General features: G+C 41.2%; 1 protein-coding gene across 1 annotated transcript in view; it reads right to left on the bottom strand.

The window, feature by feature from the left end:
• Window positions 1–10,468: 10,468 nt before the first annotated feature.
• The window catches only part of LOC117542229 (solute carrier family 26 member 9-like), a 35,753-nt gene continuing 24,002 nt past the window's right edge, over window positions 10,469–22,219 (bottom strand). Inside the window, exons 11-20 of the mRNA XM_034209795.1 lie at window positions 21,694–21,789; window positions 20,732–20,838; window positions 16,782–16,851; window positions 16,607–16,699; window positions 16,394–16,528; window positions 15,768–15,977; window positions 13,770–13,824; window positions 11,264–11,400; window positions 10,654–10,695; window positions 10,469–10,569 (exon numbers count right to left, since the gene is read on the bottom strand). Coding sequence (XP_034065686.1) covers window positions 10,552–10,569; window positions 10,654–10,695; window positions 11,264–11,400; window positions 13,770–13,824; window positions 15,768–15,977; window positions 16,394–16,528; window positions 16,607–16,699; window positions 16,782–16,851; window positions 20,732–20,838; window positions 21,694–21,789 — 963 coding nt within the window. The 3' untranslated portion in view covers window positions 10,469–10,551. The remainder of the gene's footprint in view (window positions 10,570–10,653; window positions 10,696–11,263; window positions 11,401–13,769; window positions 13,825–15,767; window positions 15,978–16,393; window positions 16,529–16,606; window positions 16,700–16,781; window positions 16,852–20,731; window positions 20,839–21,693; window positions 21,790–22,219) is intronic.

The raw sequence follows: 22,219 nt of genomic DNA, 5'->3' as shown, positions 1-22,219 counted from the left end.
GGATGGAGGTTGTCAGGCAGAGGGTCATATCAGCCTCAGCCTGCAGCCTTGACCTGTATTTGTTTTTCAAGTAGTGATTGAGGAAAATCCACTTTCGCAAGGATAGGTTGTTGCAAAGGGCAAAAGGCTCATCATGGCTTTTCCTGCCAATTGCGGAAAGTCTTTCTGGCAAGAGATCCAGAACTGTGTGAGTGGTTTTGTGTCATATACGTGTCTGAACGTACTGTCCGTGGATAGTTCGATTAGCTGATCCTCCTCTGTCACTGTCAGGCGTGTGCCGTCTGCTGCGTTGTCTGTGAATGGAAACAGTATCCATGTATTGCCCCTGCACCAGGAGTCAGCCTCAGAAAAGTAGTCCCTCGAGCGCCTCGAGCTCATCCTCTGATGGAAACATGGAAAATATTTCCTCCCCGATCTTTTGATTTTTTTTAGAAAGCCTTCCATTTTGTCAAACAGATGAATGGCATGTGGATTGGGGCCTTGCATTGAACTGTTCAGTTTGTTCAGCGAAAACATCAGCAAGATAGGCAAGTTTGGTGACCCAAACATTGTCATGTATATTATGTATATACTCGCATTTTAGACTCTGTTACTAACTGTATATCTGTAGACTTGGTATGTCTTAAAGGTCCGGTTAGGATGTATTAGAACGAAATCTAAAATGAAAATTGTAAATAAGCAATCTGTATGTAAAAAACCACCTGTATGTAAATTGTAAATAAGCCATCTGTATGTCAAATATGTCTTATATGTCTTAAATGATATGATGAATTGGAAATGGGGGACCCTGATGTAAACAAGACGAAAGTCTTTCTCTGGTCTGCATCCCCTTAACAATTGTATGTTTTGAGCTGTACTGTACTGTACCCAATATACAAGCTGTTAATAAACTTTTCAATCAATCAATCAGTCACTGAAAAGTGCAACCAGCTCTGTGCGCTTTTGGAGAAGTAAAAACTCCCGAATAGACTTGCGCAATTCCAACACACGTGACAACACTGTTCCACGTGAAAGCCATCGAACCTCGGAATGGTACAGTCATGTATATATATATATGTATATATATATATATATATATATATAGTGTGTTCTTCTCCCTCAGCAGAGATTAGAGAAGAGACGCGTTTGCAATGCGCTCTTCTTGACTAGATTGACTACTTTCACTACCGAGTCCATGACATCTGCCAATTCAGCACTCATATCTTTGGCAACAAGTGACGTGTAGCATGCAGTGCGTCCAAATCACTTGCGGAGACACATCCCTTACAAGCGCGATTAGTCCACTTTTTAAACCAGCCATGGCTCTTGCACCGTCAGTGCACAGCGCAATACATTTTGTCCACGGAATATCATTTTCTCTGAGAAAAATATCAATCACTTTGAAGATTTCAGAACTAGTTGTGCGTTGAGGGAGGCACTTACAAAACAAAAATTCCTCCTTCATTTCCTTATCATCGACAAAGCGCACAAACGCCAGAAGCTGGGCGTCCTTAGACACATCTGTTGACTCGTCTAATTGTATCTGCCAACCTCAGCTTCTCTATCAGTTGCACCCTCACATCAGAGCTATGGTTGTGTCCGACACTGGAATGGTTTTCAGTTTGTTAATGTCAATATCATTCCCATACATTGTTTTACACATATCGGTTGCTGAAGGCAATATTAAATCCTCTGCAAGTGTGTATGGCTGTTTCTTCTGGGCAACCCGAAGAGCAATTTGATAAGAGCATTTTAAAGCTAGCTCACCAACTTTGGCTGATTTTCTGATCAATATCTGTTGACCTTGGAGAGATTTGAGGCTACGTTGGAAGTATTCAACAGGTGTGTCTTTTAAGTGTCTGTGTGTTGTCTCCAAGTGACGCTGCAGCTTTGATGGCTTCATAGATTCATTTGAAAGAACAGTAGAGCAAATGACACACATTGGAAATGCAATGCCATCTGTCTCCTTAAAGGTAAAACCAAACTTCAGATAATTATCTGCATATTTTCGGGTCTTCTCTCGTTTGCGCTTACCCTTATTAGCTGCTACATCAGCAGCAGGTTCCGCCTCGCCACTTGCATGTTCACTGGTGGTTTCTGAGGTGGGGGGTATCTCTCTTGTGTTTGTGGATTTTTTTGGTCGAGTTACAAAACGATCAATTTGTATATATATAAAGGTATGGTCTTCTCAATAATATCGCAGCGTGCGTCCTTGTGTCTGGGTCCTTAGTAAACTGGGGACTGAATAGGCTCTCGGCCAATCACGGGGAACCTGACAGAGCCAGCGTGTGTCATGTGGCCTCGTGATTGGCACAGCAGCGATAGGGGCGGGTCCTCCCCTTTGTGTACAGGAGGCCTGGTGGGACAGGTAGTCTCCTGCTGTGAGAACCTGCGCTTAGCTTGAGATAGCTTCTGTGTGTAGCTGAATGCGTGCATTGCTGACTGAAAGATAACGTCTTCTGCCTCCATTTCTCCGTTCGCTACAATATGTTGGATTCATGTTAATGTGAATTTAAAGACATTAAATTTGTGGGAAAAAAAATGTGGACTTTTTTTTTTTAAAGAAATATAAAAAATTGTCTAATCAACCAAAGATTTTGCGACCCCCCTGCAGTACCTCCGCGGACCCCCTGTTGAAGACCTCTGTAGTGTGTTAAAGTAGAGACACTACATACTGATATACACCTGAACATCAGCAGGAGAGGACTCTTTAAAGTAGAGACACTACATACTGATAAACAACTGAACATCAGCAGGAGAGGACTCTTTAAAGTAGAGACACTACATACTGATATACACCTGAACATCAGCAGGAGAGGACTCTTTAAAGTAGAGACACTACATACTGATATACACCTGAACATCAGCAGGAGAGGACTCTTCAAAGTAGAGACACTACATACTGATATACACCTGAACATCAGCAGGAGAGGACTCTTTAAAGTAGAGACACTACATACTGATACACCTGAACATGAGCAGGAGAGGACTCTTTAAAGTAGAGACACTACATACTGATATACACCTGAACATCAGCAGGAGAGGACTCTTTAAAGTAGAGACACTACATACTGATATACACCTGAACATCAGCAGGAGAGGACTCTTTAAAAGTAGAGACACTACATACTGATATACACCTGGACATCAGCAGGAGAGGACTCTTTAAAGTAGAGACACTACATTACTGATAATACAACCTGAACATCAGCAGGAGAGGACTCTTTAAAGTAGAGACACTACATACTGATATCACACCTGAACATCAGCAGGAGAGGACTCTTTAAAGTAGAGGACACTACATACTGATATACACCGAACATCAGCAGGAGAGGACTCTTTTAAAGTAGAGACACTACATACTGATATACACCTGAACATCAGCAGGAGAGGACTCTTTAAAGTAGAGACACTACATACTGATATACACCTGAACATCAAGCAGGAGAGGACTCTTTAAAGTAGAGACACTACATACTGATATACACCTGAACATCAGCAGGAGAGGACTCTTTTAAAGTAGAGACACTACATACTGATATCTACACCTGAACATCAGCAGGAGAGGACTCTTTAAAGTAGAGACACTACATACTGATATACACCTGAACATCAGCAGGAGAGGACTCTTTAAAGTAGAGACACTACATACCTGATATACACCTGAACATCAGCAGGAGAGGACTCTTTAAAGTAGAGACACTACATACTGATATACACCTGAACATCAGCAGGAGAGGACTCTTTAAAGTAGAACACTACATACTGATATACACCTGAACATCAGCAGGAGAGGACTCTTTAAAGTAGAGACACTACATACTGATATACACCTGAACGTCAGCAGGAGAGGACTCTTTAAAGTAGAGACACTACATACTGATATACACCTGAACATCAGCAGGAGAGGACTCTTTAAAGTAGAGACACTACATACTGATATACACCTGAACATCAGCAGGAGAGGACTCTTTAAAGTAGAGACACTACATACTGATATACACCTAAACATCAGCAGGAGAGGACTCTTTAAAGTAGAGACACTACTAATATGAACCTGAACATGAGCAGAATGTGGCCCCTTTAAAACGGCATCATAGATTTCCCTCCAATGCTTCTTTCTTGGACCATCTTGCCTTACTCTCAATATGAATGAAGTAATTGTGCACAAGATATGAAATGATGTTTGTGTAATAGCACTCTCAACAGCAGAGCATCCTGTGCATAGTTTAATGAGCTCCCTCAGCGTGCGCCACACTGCATGTTTTGCGTTGTCTTGTCTAATTTCCCCGCTGATGCTGAACGGCTCAGCGAGGAGCTGTTTCTGCAGAATCACACTGAGCCATTTATCTAATAAGAAGACAGGAGGGCAAACACTACCTGCCGCTCGCTCTAATGAGTCGATGGCGTGATAAAAACACAGCCCGCTCATATCTGTCCAACACAGATCTGTCTTTGTGTTGATGGCGTCGTCAGAAGGAAGGTCAAATGTGTTTATCTTCCTTACGCTTTATCTTATTCTGACAGCGTTGCTTTATGATACCGTTATGAAATTTAAATTAATTCCACAAAACAAATATGTTTGAAAATAGAAAAAAAATTCCTGGCAGGTTTTTTCTGCAGCGGCAAATCCAACCTGTTTGTAGTGGCATAAAGGTCAACGCCTTTGAAAAATAATTAACATGCGATTGATTTTTTAATGCAATAATATCACCGTGAAATTAAAGAACTCATTACATCTACAAGTTGCAAAATGAGAAATAACTAAATGGCGAGCGTGTTGGAAATTATTTAACCACAGCCCTAAACATCAGGAGAAACTGCAGCTTCAGCAACTAACGCTGCAAGAAGCTCAAAACACAACGGAGACCAGGGGACACTAAAAAGTGACACACACAGCTGGGAGGCCAGGGGACACTAAAAAGTGAGGCACACAGCTGGGAGGCCAGGGGACACTAAAAAGTGAGGCACACAGCTGTGGACCAGGGGACACTAAAAAGTGACGCACACAGCTGGGGACCAGGGGACCCAAAAAATGAGGCACACAGCTGGGACGCCAGGGGACACTAAAAAACGAGGCACACAGCTGGAGACCAGGGGACACTAAAGAGTGACACACACAGCTGGAGACCAGGGGACACTGAAGAGTGACGCACACAGCTGGGAAACCAGGGGACACTAAAGAGTGACGCACACAGCTGGGGACCAGGGGACACTAAAAAGTGACGCACACAGCTGGGAGGCGAGGGGACACTAAAAAGTGACGCACACAGCTGGGGACCAGGGGACACTAAAAAGTGACGCACACAGCTGGGGACCAGGGGACACTAAAAAGTGACGCACACAGCTGGGAGACCAGGGGACACTAAAGAGTGACGCACACAGCTGGGAAACCAGGGGACACTAAAGAGTGACACAGACAGCTGGGAGACCAGGGGACACTAAAGAGTGACGCACACAGCTGGGGTACCAGGGGACACTAAAGAGTGACGCACACAGCTGGAAGACCAGGGGACACTAAAGAGTGACGCACACAGCTGGGACGGAGCGCTTGGTGACGTTCAGGATGATAAAGCTGAACAACTGTCTCTGTTGTTGGAAACTTACCTAAAATGTTTGATGGTCTTATTTGAACAATGTGGTCACATGACTCCTTCCGATGTTAGATCTGCTGTAAGCTAGCTAGCTAACGTAGCTAACCCTCAGATATACTGACAAACACTTACAGTTACGAGACTCACTCTGACACAGAGACAGTTGTTCAGCTTTATCACCCTGAACGTCACCAAGCGCTCTGTCCCAGCTGTGTGCGTTACTCTTTAGTGTCCCCTGGTCTCCCAGCTGTGTGCGTCACTCTTTAGTGTCCCCTGGTCTTTCAGCTGTGTGCGTCACTCTTTAATGTCCCCTGGTTTCCGTTGTGTTTTGAGATTATTTCAGCATGTTGCTACAGCAACGCTTTTAGTAAACGCTGCGCATGTGTCCTCAAGATGGTGAAGATGTTTCTCCCTATGCATGTATTTTGGCATATTTGTGTTTTTGTATTTGCATCGTAATTTTTACTATAAATAATTAAGCATCCTCCAGTCAAACTCAATCATGTTTGCCTTAATCAATCACCAGAGAATGGGCCATTGTTGGTGCATTTAATTGCCGTTGAAGTGCTGAATGAGACAATGTGCAGCATTAATTAACGCCGGCGATCAGCGGTCAGATCTGCCCTCAGCAAGTCTGTAAACAAACTCTGTCCAAAAACAATATGCTGACACCGCACAATGAAGATGTATGATCCTGGTTGCACGCTGCCTTGTTAATTAATCAAAATAGATCCCCAAACATACAGCTGGAAAATGCATATGCAAAACGCCGACTGCTCTCGCTTGATCAATGTCAAAAAGCTGTTCATTTAAAGGTCTTCTATTGTACTATTTGTAGGCATATATTATAGGTCTCAGATATATAAAAAAACATGTCAATTAAGTGTTTTGCTCAAAATACAAAACAGATCCTTCATTCTTGCCTGATATCACACCGGGGACACATGTTTATGTATAAAAGACATCGAAAAGTGCATTTTTCAGCTATTAAAAGTGACCTTTAAATAGCTGTCATCCTCTCTCTTACAGGGCAGATTTAAGGAACAGTCTTTTTAATAAGATGTTATGAAAACCCTCCACGTTTTGCTTCTGAAAAGGTCAGAGCTGAATATTTTCTCTCTTAATAAAAAGCAGCGAGCGCTAAATGACAAAGTCCCCCTCCGACACCATTCAATTAGCCTCCATAGTGTGAAACCACTGGGCGTGTAAACAAATGTAATACATCAATCTCTCCGTCTTTAATATCTTTAAAAGGGACCTTGTTAATTAAAGCATCATGGTCAATGCATGTGCAAGGAGTGTACAATTCATTGTTATGAGAACTTGCAATTACAGGGATTGAGAGGCTGGCGTGTTTTAACAGCGTCTCGTCTGAGGAAGGGTTAAAAGCATTTCAGTGTAATCTCAGTTTGACCTCCAGAGAGAATGGAGGAGGGGGTGTAGTCTACCTAAAGATAATAATAAGGGGCAATTATTCTGCACAACAAAGAAGGTCAAATTAAATTAGTAAGATAAATTGAAAGGGATAAAAGTGGTAGCGTTGAATTAAACAATCATACACGAGAGGCCGTTCTTTAACGTCATTATTGGTACGACAGTACTGCGCCGAGGTCCGTACGCCTGTACTGGAGTACAAGCGTGCTCGTAAGAGTACAAGCAGTTTGCTTTTCAGGCCAAGGGTATACCGTTTTTCTCAGACGCGGAGGGATACTGACTTGTTGTGAAAAGGCACGTTCTATTTGACCGTTCTTTGATCGTGGAATCAAACACGCCTATTGACCAATCAGAGAGCTTGCTCACACCTATGTGTTATAGAATGTACAGTAATGAGGGCTGATAACAAAAGTGTTGGCACCATAGAAGAAGACTGTGATGTCACCCATTGGTTTGTGGACTACAGTTTTGAACCCTCAAATTTGGTTATTCATATTTTAGCCGATAATCTGAATTCTCATAGGCAGAATTCCTCAATTGTAGGTGTTCAAGTTTGCCTCTGTGAGACTCCTTTGTTTACTTCCGGAACAAAGTGACATACATGACGCTCACGCTAGGGCTGCTCGATTATGGCAAAAATCATAATCTCGATTATTTGGGTCAGTAATTGTAATTGCGATTATTAAATGTGATTATTCATTGACTTTGAAAACATCTATTTATTGGAGAGAAAAAAATGTGAACAGTTTGTTTTTAACAGTTGATTACCCTGAACTTTAAGTTTAATTCAACTGAAAAACCAAAAAAAAAAAAAAAAAAAGTAATAATAATAATTTTTAAAAAAAAGTTTTATTTCGATTACGTTGTTTTCATAATCGTTGCAAGCCATAATCGTAATCGCAATTAAAATATGATTAATTGAGCAGCCCTAACTCACGCTCCTATTGGCTAGCGCTCCAACACATTGTACGTGATAAGGCTAAGGGGCGGGACATCTCTAAGTGGTTGACCAATCATAACTGAGCTGGCAAGCTAACCATTCAGAGCAGACTGGGCTCTGGTTTCAGACAGAGGGTGAAAAGAGGTGCTGCAGCACAGGCAGTGTGAGAACATTAAAGAGCTTTTTGAACATTAAAGGTCACCTATCATGCTATTTTTAGGCATATTATGGGTCTCAGAAATATAAAAATATGTCTATGATGTGTTTTTATCGAAATACACGCAGATCATGCATTTTAGACATCGCTCATATCCCTCTATTCCAGCCCTGTTTATAGAAACACTGATTTTGGGTCCTTAGTCCTTAATGCCTGATCAGAATTCTACCGGAGATAACGTTCAATTCTGCTGTGATAAAACGCCATCCTGTTCTAAACCACATCAAGGATTATCTCTGAAAACAGTATGGAGCTCAAATGCCTTTTCTCTTGCGGGTTTATCACAAGGTGAGTTCCTTTTTTTATTTCCTGCTTTTAAACACATGTGCTCTCCAGTACAGGTTAGCTCTGAGTGTTAGCGAGGCTTGCTAATGTAAACAAAGACGAGATTACGTCCAAAACACGTCAGGCATTGTTTCTGATAGCAACTTTCTGTGGGTCCACATTTCCGAAATTACGTCATATCGGCAGCAAATCTGTATCCGCTCGTTGTACCCCCGTTTTTAAAAGATTTGGGTACGGAGGAAAAGAGAGAGGGTTTTATTTTCTGACGCTGCGTGAGTTCCCCGACACACCGGACACAAAAAAAACATCAAAAAGTGCATTTTGCATAATAGGTCCCCTTTAAAGCGTGGAGACATATAAATAGAAGGTTTAAAAGGTATTACCATCAAAGTGTATACAAAGTAATAAGGTAATAATTATGCAGAATACTATATTATTCATGCATTATTGAGCAAACATCACTAATGTTATATCTTGTTCACTGCTTTATATCAGAGGAGAGGAGGAGACGCTAAAGATCTCCTGAACACTGAAGGAATCGTAACCAGGCGAAGCTGAAGACTACAACTCCCATGATGCCACGCTGCACAACCAAAAAATAAGCTTTCACAGTTCATCGCCCTGCCTCTCCCGTGGTGGCAGGAAACTACAGATCGTGCTTCTCACAGAGTTTACAAAGTGCTGATGTTGTGTTTCCCCTCCGCTGGGACGCATCTGGCTCACAGCTGTGTCTCCTGTCTTAATTGCAGCAGCTTGAGTATGACTGTAGTCAGCAGATATTGTGAGGAGTGGGCTCCCCTCATTATCTGCTTGTTTTCGGGGTGTGTTGTGCTGGTGTGTAGCGCCCCCTGTCAGTGGAGTCCAGTACTGATCACTGAGCAGTTGAATAAAGAAATAAACCGGTGATTTCAGGAATATATCTTCAGGATTGGGTTGCAGAGAATTCATTTTCACAAACAATAAAACCCGGTGTGATACTGGAGATTAGAGCCACATCTGAATTTCTTTTTGAGAACTGATTTTCTTATTGAGAGCTGAGATTAAAGTCAGAAATATAATACAAAAAGAAGACCTTTTCTCATATTTTGACATTTTCTCAGATTTGTTCTCAGATTTTTCCCAGAATTTGACTTTTCCCCTCAAAATTGTGAAACCTGAATTTTCGGGGTGTGTTGTGCTGGTGTGTAGCGCCCCCTGTCAGTGGAGTCCAGTACTGATCACTGAGCAGTTGAGATGCAACTGAAGAGGGCAGTGGGAGGTTTACCAGATGAATACAAAATAAACCGGTGATTTCAGGACTATACTTTACAGGAATGAGTTGCAGAGAATTCATTTCCGCAAAGAATAAAACCCGGTGTGATCCAGGAGGTTAGAGCCACATCTGAATTTTTATTGAGATCTGAGATTAAAGTTAAAAAATATTTTTGTTTTACAAACTTGGACTTTTTTTCTCTTATTTGGACTTTTTCTCAGATTTAGAATTTGTTGACTTTTCTCAGACTTTGATTTTTTTTAAGATTTAAAATGATTTTCTCCGAATTTGACTTTTTTCCTCAAAATTCAGAAATCTGACTTTTCCCAGATTTTTTTCAAACATTTTGAATTTCTTCTCTGACTTTTTCTCAGATTTTGACTTTTTTCTCAAAATTCTGATTTCTGACTTCTTTCTAAGATTTATTTATTTTTCTCAGAATTTGACTTTTTTCCAAACTTCGACTTTTTTCTTACAATTTGACTTTTTTTCTCAAAATTCAGAAACCTGACTTGTCTCAATTTTGATGAACTGAAACCTGACAATTCTCACAGTTTGAATTTTTTCTCAGATTTTGACTTTTTTCTCAGATGTTGATTATATTCTTAGATTTTTATTCTGACTATTCCTCAAGATATTTCCTTCCTATGGTTTCCTATATCCTAAGTATGTCTGATTAATAGCAAGACATCAACGTGGGCTTACTGACGCCACAGAGCACAGCCTCCACGTTTACCATTTTAATTAGATGACGGATATTCAATACAGAGTTGTCAGCAACAATTTATATTTATCAAAGTGACATTAAAAACAGGTTTGCTATCTTCTTCTGCTCATCTTCACTGCAGCATCAGTGCTCAAACATTTCCTGTAAAAGTAAAACAATATTAGATAAAGAGGAAAGGTTTTACTGTGAATTCTTTCAGCTTGTATTTGAAACTGTAGTGCCTACCTGCTCCAGATCCTTCTCCACATTAATGTTAGAGGAGAGTTCCTGCAGCAAACACAGCGCACGTACATATTTAAAGTCAAACAGAAGATGATGCATTTCCTGTATTTCCATCAGGCACACGGCATTTCATACGCAGCCTGACCTTGGAGTTATTTAGTTCGCTGTGGCTCTTACAAAATCCTGTGTGATGTTTCTGTTAACCCTTCGTTGAGACAGAGCGGGTGATAAAAGAGGAATTTGGTGCTTTGTGAATAAATATGTCTATGTCTGACACTCACACTTAAATTACAAGATATGAGGGTGCAAGAAATGTGTAATATGGGTGAACAGTAATGTTAGTGTAGATATGAATAATTAGAACATAGTAATTAATTAACCGTATAACATGTTGTCTTCATGTACATTATTTATGTTCTTGTACATATCATATTCTATTTACATGTATATAGACTTCATGCACAATTGTTTCATTATATGTTGCATTGTTGGAGGAGCTCAGCTCAGAAGAATTGTGTGTGAAGTAGTGGAGTCTGTTTCACTAACATTAGAATGTATGTTTGAGTGAAACTCTAAAGAAGAATTTGTATGATAAAGTTATTTATTTATTTACCTCCCGGGAGACCCTCCTGTCTGCTGAGCTCTGCTGAGCAAACACAACGGCATCGTGGACGGAGAGGAAGAGATTACTGCGGGAAATATTCCCGTCATCAAACGCTCCTCCGGCCTCCAGCTCCTCATACACCTGAGCTGCCAGACAACACATATCACAGGAAGATTTAAAGGTCGCCTATCGTACTGTTTTTCATCAATATATCACAGGTCTCAGATATATACAGAGCCTGTCTCTGATTGGCTGAAACACCAAACAGATCATGGCAGCATTACCCATAATCCCCTCTGTTTCAGCCCTGTTTCCAAAGTGCTGATTCTCTGTCTGTTACTTTAGATGAAAATAAGGAGCCCCTCCCCACGCCCCTCTGAGAGACATTTGGTTACAAAGAACTCAATGGAGCTCTAGGAGGAGATTCAGGTGATAAGGAGGGGGGGGGGGGGTTACCTTGGTTGGTGATTGGCTAATGGTTACACAAGACAACACATAGTTATGACATCATAAAGTGGCCAAAATCTGATCAGCTCATTTTCAGACAGGTTTTTATAGAAATGGATCAAAAAGAGAGAGAATCTTTGTTCCTGAAACTTTCAGAGTCTCTTTCCACAGAGGGGACACATGTTGATGTAGAAGAGACATGAAGAAGAGGGGACACATGTTGATGTAGAAGAGACATGAAGAAGAGGGGACACATGTTGATGTAGAAGAGACATGAAGAAGAGGGGACACATGTTGATGAAGAAGAGACATGGAGAAGAGGGGACACATGTTGATGTAGAAGAGACATGAAGAAGAGGGGACACATGTTGATGTAGAAGAGACATGAAGAAGAGGGGACACATGTTGATGTAGAAGAGACATGAAGAAGAGGGGACACATGTTGATGAAGAAGAGACATGGAGAAGAGGGGGACACATGTTGATGTAGAAGAGACATGAAGAAGAGGGGACACATGTTGATGTAGAAGAGACATGAAGAAGAGGGGACACATGTTGATGTAGAAGAGACGTGAAGAAGAGGGGACACATGTTGATGTAGAAGAGACATGAAGAAGAGGGGACACATGTTGATGTAGAAGAGACATGAAGAAGAGGGGACACATGTTGATGTAGAAGAGACATGAAGAAGAGGGGACACATGTTGATGTAGAAGAGACATGAAGAATAGGGGACACATGTTGATGTAGAAGAGACATGAAGAAGAGGGGACACATGTTGATGTAGAAGAGACATGAAGAAGAGGGGACACATGTTGATGAAGAAGAGACATGAAGAAGAGGGGACACATGTTGATGTAGAAGAGACATGGAGAAGAGGGGACACATGTTGATGTAGAAGAGACATGAAGAAGAGGGGACACATGTTGATGAAGAAGAGACATGGAGAAGAGGGGACACATGTTGATGTAGAAGAGACATGAAGAAGAGGGGACACGTGTTGATGTTGAAGAGACATGAAGAAGAGGGGACACATGTTGATGTAGAGGAGACATGAAGAAGAGGGGACACATGTTGATGTAGAAGAGACATGAAGAAGAGGGGACACGTGTTGATGTTGAAGAGACATGAAGAAGAGGGGACACATGTTGATGTAGAAGAGACATGAAGAAGAGGGGACACATGTTGATGTAGAAGAGACATGAAGAAGAGGGGACACATGTTGATGTAGAAGAGACATGGAGAAGAGGAGACACATGTTGATGTAGAAGAGACATGAAGAAGAGGGGACACATGTTGATGTAGAAGAGACATGAAGAAGAGGAGACACATGTTGATGTAGAAGAGACATGAAGAAGAGGGGACACATGTTGATGAAGAAGAGACATGAAGAAGAGGAGACACATGTTGATGTAGAAGAGACATGAAGAAGAGGGGACACATGTTGATGTAGAAGAGACATGAAGAAGAGGGGACACATGTTGATGTAGAAGAGACATGAAGAAGAGGGGACACATGTTGATGTAGAAGAGACATGAAGAAGAGGAGACACATGTTGATGTAGAAGAGACATGAAGAAGAGGGGACACATGTTGATGTAGAAGAGACATGGAGAAGAGGAGACACATGTTGATGTAGAAGAGACATGAAGAAGAGGGGACACATGTTGATGTAGAAGAGACATGAAGAAGAGGAGACACATGTTGATGTAGAAGAGACATGAAGAAGAGGAGACACTTGTTGATGTAGAAGAGACATGAAGAAGAGGGGACACGTGTTGATGTTGAAGAGACATGAAGAAGAGGGGACACATGTTGATGTAGAAGAGACATGAAGAAGAGGGGACACATGTTGACCTTTAAACAGAGTGAAACAAAGGATGTTATCTCAAACTGTGAATCACCACAGAGTATTTACCTGAAGGAGGCACGTGCGTCGTTGTATGATAAGAGTTTACTTAATCTCAGTGTCCTTCAGACCTTAACACTTCTTGTTGAATGAATGATTACATCTCTGTTTCTTTGCAAACAACTGTGAAATTCTCCTGAATACATTTAAATAAGATCTTACCTTGAACGTTAGCCAGGTACATTTTAATGCCCAGCGTCGTGTAGCTGGAGTTCATCTGTGAGGGGAATAAAGGGAAGGAGGCTGTTGGAATAACTAGCATTTTCTTACACTCACACCTAAAAATTACAAGATATAAGGATGTAATAAAGGTGAACATATTGAAAGAAATCACAGTCATTTCAGCGTAGATATTAATAATTAGAAAATAGCAATGAATTGATCAACCGTATTTAATTGTCTTAATGTACATTATTTAATTTCATATTCTGTTCTTGTACTTATCATATTCTATTTACATGTCTTCTTGCACTATTTTTTATTTTATTATATAAATTGCATTCTTGGAGGAGCTCAGGTCAGAAGAATTTCATTTCCATTTCTACACTGTAGCTTGTGTGCAGGGGTGGGAAGTAGTGGAGTACAAATACTTTGTTACTGTACTTAAGTACATTTTTCTGGTATCAGTACTTTACTCCACTACTTAATTTTCTGACAACTTTTTACTTTTACTTCTTACATGTTGAACACAAATACCTGTACTTTCTACTTCTTACATGTTGAACCCAAATACCTGTACTTTCTACTTCTTACATGTTGAACTCAAATACCTGTACTTTCTACTTCTTACATGTTGAACACAAATACCTGTACTTTCTACTTCTTACATGTTGAACACAAATACCTGTACTTTCTACTTCTTACATGTTGAACTCAAATACCTGTACTTTCTACTTCTTACATGTTGAACTCAAATACCTGAACTTTCTACTTCTTACATGTTGAACACAAATACCTGTACTTTCTACTTCTTACATGTTGAACACAAATACCTGTACTTTCTACTTCTTACATGTTGAACTCAAATACCTGTACTTTCTACTTCTTACACGTTGAACACAAATACCTGTACTTTCTACTTCTTACATGTTGAACTCAAATACCTGTACTTCTACTTCTTACATGTTGAACACAAATACCTGTACTTTCTACTTCTTACATGTTGAACTCAAATACCTGTACTTTCTACTTCTTACATGTTGAACTCAAATACCTGTACTTTCTACTTCTCACATGTTGAACTCAAATACCTGTACTTTCTACTTCTTACATGTTGAACACAAATACCTGTACTTTCTACTTCTTACATGTTGAACACAAATACCTGTACTTTCTACTTCTTACATGTTGAACTCAAATACCTGTACTTTCTACTTCTTACATGTTGAACACAAATACCTGTACTTTCTACTTCTTACATGTTGAACAACAAATACTGTACTTTCTACTTCTTACATGTTGAACACAAATACCTGTACTTTCTACTTCTTACATGTTGAACTCAAATACCTGTACTTTCTACTTCTCACATGTTGAACACAAATACCTGTACTTTCTACTTCTTACATGTTGAACACAAATACCTGTACTTTCTACTTCTTACATGTTGAACACAAATACCTGTACTTTCTACTTCTTACATGTTGAACTCAAATACCTGTACTTTCTACTTCTCACATGTTGAACTCAAATACCTGTACTTTCTACTTCTCACATGTTGAACTCAAATACCTGTACTTTCTACTTCTCACATGTTGAACTCAAATACCTGTACTTTCTACTTCTCTCATTTTCCAAACAGCTGGTTCCTTTAGTCTGAATGTGTGTTTGGTGCGTGATCATTATTCTTTAGAGTCATTGCGTGCCTATTGATTTGAACACGATCCGTGTATCCATCATTTCCTGGTCTTCTCTAAAGAAGAGGGACCAATGGAAACGTTGTCATGTTGCCGTTGTTCAGCATGGAAACATTCATTAGCTAACAATGACATTATTGTTCTATTAATATAAAGGGAGGTCAGGTACTCTTTAAAACAGTTGCTAGTTCTGGGTACTTTTTACTTAAGTACATTTCAAAGCCCTCTTAAATGTGCATTTGACAATAAAACCATTGAATCTTTGATGTTTTCCCAATTATTTTTCATTGTAAACGTTTCTAACCTTTATCAGCGTGTTGATGCCCGTCAGGTCCATGAAGCAGACGCCTGGCAGGTCCAGGATCAGTGTGTGGAAGGGGGTGGGCTTCAGCTCCAGGGTGGGTGGGGGGGGATCCTGCTCCCCCACATTGGCGTCACCAGAGTGGAAGTTGACGTAGCTGGTGTTTTGGCTGCTCGTATCAAAGTCATCCTGCATCTCCAGCTGAGAGATGATCTGCGTTCAGAGGAGAGAGGAAGGTCACGGGAGAATAAAATAATATATAAAACTTGGTCTGTGGTCTATTTTCCGTGTGCAAGGTCCTCAACAGCCTTATTATATTATATCTATGTATGTTATAAGTATATATCTTTCTTTCATTTTTCTGTATTTATCAATTGTGTATTACTTTTTTTCTACTATTACGAATTGTGTTATTTGTAGTTTACTTTTAGTTATTATATTGTATTTATTTCCTTGCCTATCTTACCTTCATGCATTAATCATGTACAGATACTGCATGAATGTGTTAACCTCTGACTTGAATTATGTTTTAAATTTGTTCTGTGTCAAATTGTTAAAGCACTTTGAGCTGTGTATGAAGTGTGGAGTACAAATAAATAGAGTTATTATTATTTTAATTATTTTACCACCTGAGACTTCATGGTCACCAGAGTGCTGGATTTCCTCTTCCTCGCCTCCTTCCTCTCCTCTTTCTCTTTCCCCTTCTCCTCTTTCTCCAAGAACTTCCTCCTGGCCAGGATCAGTTTTCCAGGATCCAGTCCGGTCTGAAAACAAAAATAAACTGCACAAAATACTCAAAAAGAGTGACAGAAAAAAGGTGGAAGGTCAAGTGTTTAACGTACCTTTTTAATGACCCTCTGACGAAACATTTCGGCATTTGCAAAGTAGAGTGGGGAGCAATAATTCACTATTTTCACACCTGTTATTGAAATGACCTGTGGAGATATTACAAAAAAGATTCAACACAATTCCTCTGAGACTATCTTTGCGGCAACAGAAAATATTCAGTTCTCATACCTTACTATACACTTTAGGGTTTTTGTAGATGTCTGTATCCATAATCTGAGCGACTGCAGAACCATTACGACTGTGAGAAACAACATTTAAATAAAAAAACACATTAATATACACTCTACTGCTTTTCATTTTGGTTTAAAAATATGGTGTCAGACAGGAGGAAACACACTACAATGGCACAACACATTTCCATTAGGAGAAACACCACTGTCAAGGACTATAATGACCGTTGCTAAGGAGGATCAAGGGGGAAAAAGGAAAATAGGGGAAAAGACGGAGCGCTGGACGTCAGATATATCACCAGAAGAAGGCAGACAGGAAGTGAACACTAACAGGAACACGGTATGGGCTACAGACAGGAAGTAAACACTAACAGGGACACGGTGTGGGCTACAAACAGGAAGTGAACACTAGGAACACGGTATGGGCTACAGACAGGAAGTAAACACTAACAGGAGCACGGTATGGGCTACAGACAGGAAGTAAACACTAACAAGGACACGTTATGGGCTACAGACAGGAAATGAACAGGAACACGGTATGGGCTACAGACAGGAAGTAAACACTAACAGGAACACGGTATGGGCTACAGACAGGAAATGAACAGGAACACGGTATGGGCTACAGACAGGAAGTAAACACTAACAGGAACACGTTATGGGCTATAGACAGGAAGTGAACACTAACAGGAACACCGTATGGGCTATAGACAGGAAGTGAACACTAACAGGAACATGGTATGGGCTACAGACAGGAAGTGAACACTAACAGGGACACGGTATGGGCTACAGACAGGAAGTAAACACTAACAGGAACACGGTATGGGCTACAGACAGGAAGTGAACACTAACAGGGACACGGTATGGGCTACAGACAGGAAGTGAACACTAACAGGGACACGGTATGGGCTACAGACAGGAAGTGAACACTAACAGGAACATGGTATGGGCTACAGACAGGAAGGGAACACTAACAGGAACACGGTATGGGCTACAGACAGGAAGTAAACACTAACAGGAACACGGTATGGGCAACAGACAGGAAGTAAACACTAACAGGAACACGGTATGGGCTACAGGCAGGAAGTGAACACTAACAGGAACATGGTATGGGCTACAGACAGGAAGTAAACACTAGGAACACGGTACGGGCTACAGACAGGAAGTGAACACTAACAGGAACATGGTATGGGCTACAGACAGGAAGTGAACACTAACAGGGACACGGTATGGGCTACAGACAGGAAGTAAACACTAACAGGAACACGGTATGGGCTACAGACAGGAAGTGAACACTAACAGGGACACGGTATGGGCTACAGACAGGAAGTGAATACTAACAGGAACACGGTATGGGCTACAGACAGGAAGTGAACACTAACAGGGACACGGTATGGGCTACAGACAGGAAGTAAACACTAACAGGAACACGGTATGGGCTACAGGCAGGAAGTAAACACTAACAGGAACACGGTATGGGCTACAGACAGGAAGTGAACACTAACAAGGACACGGTATGGGCTACAGACAGGAAATGAACAGGAACACGGTATGGGCTACAGACAGGAAGTGAACACTAACAAGGACACGGTATGGGCTACAGACAGGAAATGAACAGGAACACGGTATGGGCTACAGACAGGAAGTGAATACTAACAGGAACACGGTATGGGCTACAGACAGGAAGTGAATACTAACAGGAACACGGTATGGGCTACAGACAGGAAGTGAACACTAACAGGGACACGGTATGGGCTACAGACAGGAAGTAAACACTAACAGGAACACGGTATGGGCTACAGACAGGAAGTGAACACTAACAGGGACACGGTATGGGCTACTGACAGGAAGTAAACACTAACAGGAACACGGTATGGGCTACAGACAGGAAGTAAACACTAACAGGAACACGGTATGGGCTACAGACAGGAAGTGAACACTAACAAGGACACAGTATGGGTTACAGACAGGAAATGAACAGGAACACGGTATGGGCTACAGACAGGAAGTGAACACTAACAAGGACACGGTATGGGCTACAGACAGGAAATGAACAGGAACACGGTATGGGCTACAGACAGGAAGTGAATACTAACAGGAACACGGTATGGGCTACAGACAGGAAGTGAATACTAACAGGGACACGGTGTGGGCTACAAAGAGGAAGTGAACACTAACAGGAACACGGTATGGGCTACAGACAGGAAGTAAACACTAACAGGAACACGGTATGGGCTACAGACAGGAAGTGAACACTAACAGGGACACGGTATGGGCTACAGACAGGAAGTGAACACTAACAGGAACACGGTATGGGCTACAGACAGGAAGTGAACACTAACAGGGACACGGTATGGGCTACAGACAGGAAGTAAACACTAACAAGGACACGTTATGGGCTACAGACAGGAAATGAACAGGAACACGGTATGGGCTACAGACAGGAAGTAAACACTAACAAGAACACGGTATGGGCTACAGACAGGAAGTGAACACTAACAGGGACACGGTATGGGCTACAGACAGGAAGTAAACACTAACAGGAACACGGTATGGGCTACAGACAGGAAGTAAACACTAACAGGAACACGGTATGGGCTACAGACAGGAAATGAACACTAACAAGGACACGGTATGGGTTACAGACAGGAAATGAACAGGAACACGGTATGGGCTACAGACAGGAAGTGAACACTAACAAGGACACGGTATGGGCTACAGACAGGAAATGAACAGGAACACGGTATGGGCTACAGACAGGAAGTGAATACTAACAGGAACACGGTATGGGCTACAGACAGGAAGTGAATACTAACAGGGACACGGTGTGGGCTACAAACAGGAAGTGAACACTAACAGGAACACGGTATGGGCTACAGACAGGAAGTAAACACTAACAGGAACACGGTATGGGCTACAGACAGGAAGTGAACACTAACAGGGACACGGTATGGGCTACAGACAGGAAGTGAACACTAACAGGAACACGGTATGGGCTACAGACAGGAAGTGAACACTAACAGGGACACGGTATGGGCTACAGACAGGAAGTAAACACTAACAAGGACACGGTATGGGCTACAGACAGGAAATGAACAGGAACACGGTATGGGCTACAGACAGGAAGTGAATACTAACAGGAACACGGTATGGGCTACAGACAGGAAGTAAACACTAGGAACACGGTACGGGCTACAGACAGGAAGTAAACACTAACAGGGACACGGTATGGGCTACAGACAGGAAGTAAACACTAACAGGAACACGGTATGGGCTACAGACAGGAAGTAAACACTAACAGGGACACGGTGTGGGCTACAAACAGGAAGTGAATACTAACAGGGACACGGTATGGGCTACAGACAGGAAGTGAATACTAACAGGAACACGGTATTGGCTACAGACAGGAAGTAAACACTAACAGGAACACGTTATGGGCTATAGAAAGGAAGTGAACACTAACAGGAACACGGTATGGGCTATAGACAGGAAGTGAACACTAACAGGGACACGGTATGGGCTACAGACAGGAAGTAAACACTAACAGGAACACGGTGTGGGCTATAGACAGGAAGTGAACACTAACAGGAACACGGTATGGGCTACAGACAGGAAGTAAACACTAACAGGAACACGGTGTGGGCTACAGACAGGAAGTGAGAGTTTAAGGACTTGTGGATCAGAAACTATAAACAGAGTTGGACAGTGCTGCCGTAAAGTTGTTGTTGTCGCAGTTCAAGCCATTGGTGCGCTGTGGAACGGAGTTTTTTTTCATGGCGGAAGAAATAGGAACATTTTTTAGTCAATAAAATAACTTAAATGAATATTTGGATTTGACTCATTAGCTTGCTTAGTACAGTATCTGGCCGTGTAATAAGTGGGATAATGTGCAGAGTCGGGTCTTCTTTTCCCCATAATGACCGCCCCGCTGCACATCATCCCTTTACTCACAACTGTGTCTTGAATATGACCACCAGGATGGAGAAGCCCACCCCGACAGCCACTCCGTACGGCAGGCTGAGGAAAAAGGTTGCCAAGAACGACACGACCCACACACACTGCAGGAGAAAGAATAATACAAATTAAAATAACATATGGGTAATCTTATCGTGCTGCAATATCATGCAGTGTCATCCCACAGGCCATAAGACTGCAACTATCAATATTCCAATCACTACATATAGACCAGGGGTGTCAAACTCAAGGCCCGGGGGCCAAATCCGGCCCGTGACTTCATTTTATGCGACCCACAACAGCTCTGAAATAATATAATATGTTTATTATACGGTTACATTTACAGAAGCACGTTGCCCATAAACTACATGTCCCACAATGCATCTCAAATTTGACTTTTTTCTCAGAATTTGACTTTTTTCTCAGAATTTGACTTTTTTCTCAGAATTTGACTTTTTTTTCAAAATGTCACTTTTTTTCTTTGACTTTCTTTCTTCATGATTTGGCTTTTCTTTTTAAATCATTTTGTGACATTCTCACTGAAGAGACTTGCAATTATTTGCCCTAGACTTCTGCTTTCAGACGTAGTTAATGATGAAGTTATTACCCTATCCGATAATAGGCAATCATGTAATAATACATTATTTTATATATATTAAATATTTATATATGTATTTTTATATAGTCTTAAAGTTACAACCGGCCCTTTGAGTGCAACCATAATGCTGATGTGGCCCGTGATGAAATTCAGTTTGACACCCCTGATATAGACTATTCTGCACAATTTCTATCATATTCTATTTTATTGTATTTACTTGCACTATTTTATCTGTGTTATTGTGTTGCACTGTTGGAGGAGCCTGTGACCTAAGAATGTCATTGTCATACACTGTAGCTATGCACACATGACAATACAAGCCTTGAATCTTGAATGTATTGCATCTGAGGCTTTCACTCACACAGTCCAGTCTGCTCTTCTTCCATAAGTAGTATGGATCAGAAAGCTGCAGCAGAGTGTTCTTCAGGTTCACTGCTATTAGAGCTCCGAGCACCGACTGAGAAACAAACATTACACATTCATCTTATCTTACAATCATTACAAAACACTCTCTGCTATTTAACATGTGCAATATTATTAATAATGTTCCTTGATAACGTGCAATTGCCACTACGTTTTTTTGGCACTATTCAATACTGCTCGTCACTGTACAGTTTTTTACATTCATTATTTGACCGTCTATGTTTCTAGTAGTTATTTAATTGCTCTTGTTACTGCATTGTTAGTGTACAGTTATATGATCATGCTGCTGTGTTTATTGTATTGTTGTAACTCTGGGACAACAATTTCCTTCGGGATAAATAAAGTCATATCTTATCTTATCTTATTTATCCATGTCATCTGTCAGTTACACCAGTGGTTCTCAAATGGGGGTACGCGGACCCCTAGGGGTACGTTGGAGTACTGCAGGGGGTACGTGAGATGTA

This window comes from Gymnodraco acuticeps, unplaced genomic scaffold (genome assembly GCF_902827175.1).
Source record: "Gymnodraco acuticeps unplaced genomic scaffold, fGymAcu1.1, whole genome shotgun sequence".
Lineage (NCBI taxonomy): Eukaryota > Metazoa > Chordata > Actinopteri > Perciformes > Bathydraconidae > Gymnodraco > Gymnodraco acuticeps.
Note: the sequence above shows the minus strand (reverse complement) of the source record. Positions and strands in the feature narration are given on the sequence as shown.